Here is an 8012-nt window from a genome sequence, read left to right as displayed (position 1 = left end):
ATGACAACAACCCCCACGGTAGATTTGCCCACACCAAAGTGGTTCGCGACTGACCGGTAGCTGTCCGGCGTTGCAAGCTTCCAGAGGGCTATGGCCACTCGCTTCTGGACAGTGAGGGCTGCTCGCATGCGGGTGTCCTTGCGCTTCAGGGCAGGGGACAGCAACTCACAAAGTTCGAGGAAAGTCCCCTTCCGCATGCGAAAGTTTCGCAGCCACTGGGATTCATCCCAGACCTGAAGCACTATACGGTCCCACCAGTCCGTGCTTGTTTCCCGGGCCCAGAATCGCCGTTCAACAAAATCCACATGCCCCATTGCCACCGTGATGTCCTGGGCGCTGGGGCTCGTGGTTTCTGACAGCTCTGTGCCACTCTCCGACTTCAGGCTCTCACGGCGGTGCCGTAGCCTCCTCGCCCGATTTCTCTGCATCTGCCTCAGGGAAAGGTGTATGATAAGCTGCGAGGTGTTGAGAACGGCCACAAGTGCAGCGATGGTCGCAGCGTGATCCATGATCGCAGTGCTGTGGCGTCCGCGCTGTCACTGACCAGAAAAGTGCGCGAACTGATTTCCCGCCGGCGCTTTCATGGAGGGAGGGAGGGCGTTAGTGACGGACGGATGACGACAAATTTTTTTTACCCAGAAGGCATTGGCGGCTCGACCCAGAATTCCGATGGGCAGCGGGGACTGCGGGAACTGTGGGATAGCTGCCCACAGTGCACCGCTTCCAATATCGACGCTCGCCCCGTTAGTGTGGACTCACAAAGTCGAATTACTGTCCTTAGTGTGTCCTTAGTGTGGACACACACGTTCGACTTTGCAATATCGATTCCACATATTCGATTTAAGTAAAATCGAATTACCCTCGTAGTGTAGACATACCCTAAAGGACATCACTATTCAGCTTCTGCAAAGATGCCAAAATCCTTTAGCAAGTTCACTTTTCTATACATTTGTGATTCAATGCATTAGGTACTTTGGTAGTTATGTTACAACTTTTGACTATGATTGAAAGTAAATAGATCTTTTCTAAGATGCACTGAGTGGAAGAAAAGGTATTTTGTTCAGCAGAATAATCTTTAAAGCAGTAGTTTAAATACTTAGCACATTGGTAAGAACAGCCATGATATTTAGTCATTCTAATTTTAACAGAACATACTATACAATACTTGAATAAAACTATACAATTTGCTAATATTCACAAGTAAAACAGGGAAATTAGGTAATAATAAGGATGATCAGCCTCTAATTTCAGATATGCAATCTGGAGGAAATTACATCACGGACACAAAATGAACGGTGTATCAGAGGGTTGCAAATGCTGCAATTCAAAAAAGATCATGTTAATTTTCATACTTTTATTATTATTTCTGTATGTTGGTAGAATTTAAGTATTCCAATCAAGACTGGGTGGGTCCCATTTTGCTAAGGACTGTAGAATCACATCTTGGAAAGTCCCTGCCCGGCTAACAATTTATAATGTAAGGCCTTCAATCTTGCAAAGAGCTCTATACAAGTTCAGAAGCCTGCTGGAGATCACCTTCTTGAAGAATAAGGACCTAGGCTATAACAGATAGACAAAAAAACCCCAAAACCTACATATTGGGAAGAAGGGAAAGACAATACCAGAGCACGCTAAGCATTAGGCATGGCGCATCACCTGCCTACTTTGTTAGTATTAATTTTTTAAGTCACAGAGCATTCTGTCTTCTTGCCAAATTCTATGGCTGAAGATGATGCACAAATTTGAATACTGTGCAATTGTAGAATGGAAACATGCTGTTAGTAACAACATGATCTGCATGATCTCACATATTTCAGTGAAAACATTTTTTGCATTTTAGTGAGGCTACTACTACTTATATCTTGTGTAAGAAATTCCAGATCACTTTTCCTTATTCATCCGATTTCAATCCCCAAAAGAAATCGACTATACTGAAAATACTTTGTTTTGCACTACTATAGAAGTTTCTTTTATCTGTGTAACTGATATTAAAGCAACTTGGACACTGTCAAGTTGGGCTTTTGCAATGTCTGCGTTACAAACTCAATCCCCTTCCAGCAGCATAGTCGCCCCCAGTGCTTGGTTCAAATTTGTCAATTGTAATTAAGAATTAAAATAAATGCAGCTTATTCAAGCTAATGAATGCTTCCTGCGCTGCTAACATCCATGCAACTAGATTATGGAAAAAGGGGACAATTCTTCTTTAAGAAACCCACAGAAACATCAGTAAATCAATAGAAATATTGTAAACCCAAAAAAGATACATCAGTTTGCTGGAAATTTACTAAAAAAGATGCTTGGCAGCTGCATTCGGTCTTTAATGGATTAATATGAGCGGATACAGTAACTTACTGGTGTCATCTTTAAGATTGTGTAAAATGTATATTTTTGTTTTGTTTTTAAACATGGCTACATTTCCTCCCCCTTTAAAATTACTTCATTACTCATTCAGGAGAGTAGGAGGTGGGAACAGGAGTTTTATAAATATTCCTTGGAGGTTCTCAAACAGTGGTCCGTGCACCACTGGTAGTCCCCGGATAGTTCCCTCTAAGGTGCACACCTGGGTGGCCGCACACAAAAGAATGAAGGGCCACCCACCTAATTAGTGGAGCCATGTAGGCATGGCTCCACTAATTAGGTGCCTGGACCCTGGAAAAGACACACGTGAGGTGGGGTGGTGGCCTTGGTGAGAATAGGGGGTAAGTGGGAGGGGGCAGTGGGTGAGAAGAGGGGGTGGGGGGGAATTTGGGATGTGCAGGACTGCAGTGGCCAGAGAAAGTTGACTTTCCTCAGTTCCAGGGCTGTGGCTGCTGGGGAGAGACCCCCCTCCTTCTCAGCCCCAGCTCGGGGGCTGCTGGAGTGGAGGAGAGAGGAAGAGACCCCACCCCTCTTTCCCAGCCCCAGCTTGGGGGCTGCAGCGGGTGGGGAGGGAGGGCATAGCCATCCATTAGAAAGGTTACACCACTGATATTAAAATATGAGTTGTGTGCTTTTATTTGTAGAACAAAAAAATGTTAATTATGGTTTTTTTATATAGCACTTTTATCCAAAGTGCTTTACAATAGTTAGCTAACGGTACAAAGAACATCTGGAAAGATCATTAAGTGGTCCACCGAGACCCTCGGCAATTTTCAAGTGGTCCGTGAAAAAAAGGTTTGAGACCCACTGGCTTAGCTTGTTTTCTCCTGTATTTCTAAAAGAAGTGATTGATTCAAAGGTGCAACTTGGTCAGCTTTAAAGAGAAGGCGCTATGACAGTATTCACTCATTTGCACACACAGAATCAGACGATTAGGGGTTGGAAGGGACCTCAGGAGGTCATCTAGTCCAACCCCCTGCTCAAAGCAGGACCAACCCCAACTAAATCATCCCAGCCAGGGCTTTGTCAAGCTGGGCCTTAAAAACCTCTAAGGAAGGAGATTCCACCACCTCCCTAGGTAACCCATGCCAGTGCTTCACCACCCTCCTAGTGAAATAGTGTTTCCTAATACCCAACTAGACCTCCCCCACTGCAACTTGAGACCATTGCTTCTTGTTCTGTCATCTGCCACCACTGAGAACATCCAAGCTCCATCCTCTTTGGAACCCCCCTTCAGGTAGTTGAAGGCTGCTATCAAATCCCCCACCCTCCTCTTCTGCATACTAAACAAGCCCAGTTCCCTCAGCCTCTCCTCGTAAGTCATGTGCCCCAGCCCATGAAACATCACTCAATAATTTGAGATGTCCCCCCCCCCGAACTTTTCTTCAATTTCTTTTTTTCCCTTAAGTCTAACACTGTAGAAATCTGTTCAATAATACTGAAGACTAAACACAAAAACACCTACTCTTTTGGAATTTAAGTAGCTACACTCTTCATAACATGCCCAAAATACATGAAGTCAAGTTACTGCAAAGAGAAACTTGTCTAACTATAGATATAGCATCTGCCTAACATTTCAACAGAGCTCCAATTCAAACCTTCAACATCAATACAGGAATACATTTACTAAACTAATACTATATTTTTACATTTTTACAGGTAACTACCCGATATGAACATGAAATTGACAAGGCGCTGTAACCCACATTTTGCTTTCATTGTTGCGACCATCTTTTCATTGTGCTTGCAAATCAGAGCGAACTACACTGACCATCCCTGGGTTACAAATGAGAGCTATTTGAGTACCATTACCCAAAACATAAGTGAAAACCAGAGTACCACTGAAGCCAGTACAAATCTTATTACGCAAGACGCAGATCACAATGACATTTCAACGACTACTTTTGAAATGCAGACAGCCGCCTTTCAATCATCAACATTTGGTCAGGAACCTTCAACATCTTCCCCTGGCTTTAACCTTACTTCTGCAGTTCAAGACCCTTTGACCACCACCAGGACCCACATTACAACAAAAACTGAAAATTGTGAAGGAAAGAAATCTCTGTTACTAATTTGTTTCATTGTAATAGCAGTGCTTGTTGTTCTTTGCACATTTCTATTTCTGTCAACTGTGGTAATGGCAAATAAGATATCATATCTCAAAAGATCTAAACAAGGCAAGCGCATGCCCAGGAGTAATGGGGATTTTCTGGTTACTAGCAGTTTATGGCCAACTGGATCAGATACATGGCAGAAGAAGTCTAAAGAGCTAACAGGGACTGACTTGATGATGCAAGACCTGATATCAGAGACAGCTATCACAGTTCCAAAGAAAAATGCAGTTGAAACAACTGAGAAACTCACTAGTGGAAGAGCTAATCATCAGAAAAAAGAAGAAGCATCAAAACCATGTGACAGCATCATAACCAATTTTGTAGTTGAGATTTAAGTAAAGCTCAGATTCCTAACAGAGACAACATTGCAGCCTTGAAGTAACATTATAGTGCCACAGGAGAACCAGGTTCCCATCCTGGATTTGGTTTTCCACTGCATAACAATGGGGACTCTATGCAGTAGCACACAGCTCCATGGGAAGGAGCACCCCAACTTGTGCGCAATCAACCTTTCAGTCATTTGAAACAGTATCCTGCATTGTTTTAAAGGGAGACCTATCCATTACTGCTTTGAAAGAAATTCGTTGCTTTATCTCAGCTCCATTGCCCACCAAACATTTAGGATATTAGGGCAGCAAAAGGAACCCCACAAAGGTCATAGGGAGGGACCCCAATAGCCTAGTAGGTATAGAATCCGCAAAGTGCTATTTATGGGTATATGATTGCTTTTTTATTTTAAATGAAGCTCATTTCTCTCTGATGTAAGCAGTGACCCACAAACCAGTAGGTTAGAAGACCACTCTGATATTGCAAACAGAATTCTCAAGAGCTCCTAAGCACATTTTTGTACATCAGAGGTTCTCAAATTGTGGTCTGTTGACCACTGAAGGTATGCTGAGAGCTGGCTGATCACATAGTGCTATCTCCTCCTCGTTGCCATCTGCTAAATTATATTAAGAAACAGTTATAAATAACTAACAGGCAGGCAACTGCTGTAGTTGTTAGAGAGATGTTGCATGATGACAAATGGGAGGAGAGGGCCACCAGTGGGGAAGTGTTCCCTCAGACTAACTCTATACTAAGATGTGCTCTGGATTGTGAGGAAGTTTGAGCACCCATATAGTACATGTTGTGTGAGTCAACTTCTAAAAAACTAGCATTTTCAGTTACTTGTGCTAGCATTTGTTTGGTTGCAACTAACTTTAAAGCAAATATATTGTACAGCCAAGATACGATTTCTGGTCTTGTTCTTGGCCGTAACATAAGCCTACCTTGCTTTTGAACTAATTTAAAGTCAACTGTATTTGCTGAGCTTTAAGTTTGTGCAAAAAATATATAAAATTTGTTTTATATGCAACAGGGTTGGAGTAAAACTCACTTGGTAACACCAATAAAAACGTACAATAGATTTTGAAACAATCTGACTCATTCTTAATTATAGTATATAATAGATTGGGGTTTCTATTGTAATGAAAGAACTTCTAGAATATTAATTCTCCAAAATGTTTACTAAAGGGGAAAATTACAATGTGTCTCACTGGAGAGTGAAAAAGAAATGCACTTAAGTAGTTTTTTTGTTGTGGATTTGCTCTTTTATAAGAATGAAGATGAAATTTTACTACTTTAATCTAGCTGACTTTATCCAGAAGATTAATCCAATGAAACCTGCACTAAGGACTACCTACCAAGAACTACTTTAACATAAGACCATTACTACAAAGTATCCCTAAAGATTTCTTTGAGTACCACTTCAACTTTTAGCTCCTTTAAGCTGGTCTTTTGAATGGATGTTTGTAATAGGTTTCACTACCCTGAGGAAAGATTCACTACCCTGAGGAAACTGGAGAGGCTTCTTGTTTGTGCACATTATTTCTATACCTAAGCACAGATGAACTGTTTCACAGATATATGTCAGTTAATTCTTGGGATCTTGAAAAACCAAACTAGCAATTTCAACATTTTCCTTGTTGTTCTGCATATTAAGCTAGTCTACAACTGTGTTAGCAGGGCACTAATCACAGTTGCATACAGATGTGATAAAACATTTAAGTCACACCTCTTCAAAATGTGTGCTCCCAACTGATTAATATTTGTATTGCCACAAAGGGAAGAGATATTGCTAAGGAAAAATTTCCTCCTTCCAGACATATGGATAGACATATAGCAATTAAACATCTGTACTGGGATAGGACGTAGAGGCCTCACCCAGGTTACTAAGCCATTGTGCTAAGCACTGTAGAAACACAGCAAATAATTGTCCCTGCCCCAGACAGCTTGGAATCAAAATACCTGTAATATTAGGCCAGACACACTTTAAAGTAGTTAGAAAAACCATGAGGATTTCCTGGGTGGCACAGTGATTCACGTACATTAGTAGATTGCTTACAGGTAAGTTATCATATTTTTCTGTGTGTTTAAAACAAAATTCTGAGACAATATGAAGTCTTGCAAAAATCATTTATGAGACAGATATTAAAAGATGCCTTAGAGGAACTACCTACAAAAGTTATTTTCAACAAGGACAAATTCTCCAGTTCTGAAAATGAACTGATATGCAGGCTTGATCTTTAGTCCAAGAAGCAGCATGTAACTAGGTCTGTTGAACTGGTCTGGCAAGTGTTAAAAAAAAAACACACGCTGATGGTAGCTCCTGAAAACTAATGGTTTGGCCTTTCCAAACTCCCCATACATTTCCTATCTACAATGTATATATTTTGATGCAAGAAAGTGTTGATTTTTAAAGCTCAGGAAAATAAGGACATGTAACCTATTTAAGCACCAAATCGATCTTCCTTCACTGAAAGTGAACTTATTCCATCAAGGAACCCAACTTGGAATGAATAAACCCTATTACACATATTAATATTTCTACCTGTTCAGCCAGAAGTGATGGTCAGGGGTGCAAGCCTGCAACAGCAGACACTGAAGTTTTATGCACTGGAATTGGCTGTTGCTCCTCGGGCTAGGATGGTGGAAGGAGTAGACTGTGGTGCTTCCCTTGGTTTCAGGGAATTGATTCCACTGCTATTTGTTCCCTGGGTCCCTTGGGGAGCAAATTTCACCTTAGCGTGTTGCCTTATTCCCTCTGCTCCCCCAGACCCGCAGCACGTAACTTTCTGTAGGAGTTGAGCAGCAGCAACAGAGATCAAGGGCCTATCCAACTCCCACTGAAGTCAGGGGGAGTCTTTCCATTGGCTTCTAAGGGGATTGGATCATGACACCATTGCTGGATTCCGTTACAGCTCCCCTGGAGAGCAAAGATGTGGTCCCAGTCCCCTCTACCAGCAGAAAACGTGAAGAGAAAAGCCACCAAAACTGTTCAGCTCCAGTTATAGCAGAACACTGTTTACTTTGGAGAGTAGGGTTACCATATTTAAAAATTAAAAAAAGAGGACACTCCACAGGGCCTTGGCCCCGCCCCAACTCCGCCCCCTCCCCTGAGCCCCCGCATTCCCCCTCCTCCCTCCCAGCCATGAAACAGCTGCCCAAGCGCTACCGGCTTCGGGCAGCCCCCAGACCTCCAGACCCTGCACCCCCGGC

At 42.3% G+C, this 8012-nt stretch overlaps 2 protein-coding genes across 2 annotated transcripts in view; one reads left to right on the top strand and one right to left on the bottom strand.

The window, feature by feature from the left end:
* EVI2A (ecotropic viral integration site 2A) overlaps window positions 1-4903 on the top strand; it is a 9772-nt gene extending 4869 nt beyond the window's left edge. The window contains exon 2 of the mRNA XM_026656644.2: window positions 4018-4903. Coding sequence (XP_026512429.1) covers window positions 4031-4807 — 777 coding nt within the window. The 5' untranslated portion in view covers window positions 4018-4030 and the 3' untranslated portion in view covers window positions 4808-4903. The remainder of the gene's footprint in view (window positions 1-4017) is intronic.
* Window positions 1-8012, bottom strand: part of NF1 (neurofibromin 1) — a 171086-nt gene that overhangs the window by 46507 nt on the left and 116567 nt on the right. The gene's annotated exons all lie outside the window — the stretch shown is intronic.

Source organism: Terrapene carolina, unplaced genomic scaffold, assembly GCF_002925995.2.
Source record: "Terrapene carolina triunguis isolate 2854851 unplaced genomic scaffold, T_m_triunguis-2.0 Scaffold231, whole genome shotgun sequence".
In the NCBI taxonomy this organism is placed as follows: Eukaryota; Metazoa; Chordata; order Testudines; family Emydidae; genus Terrapene; species Terrapene triunguis.
The sequence above is the reverse complement of the archived record's forward strand: the minus strand, read 5'-3'. Positions and strand labels throughout refer to the sequence as shown.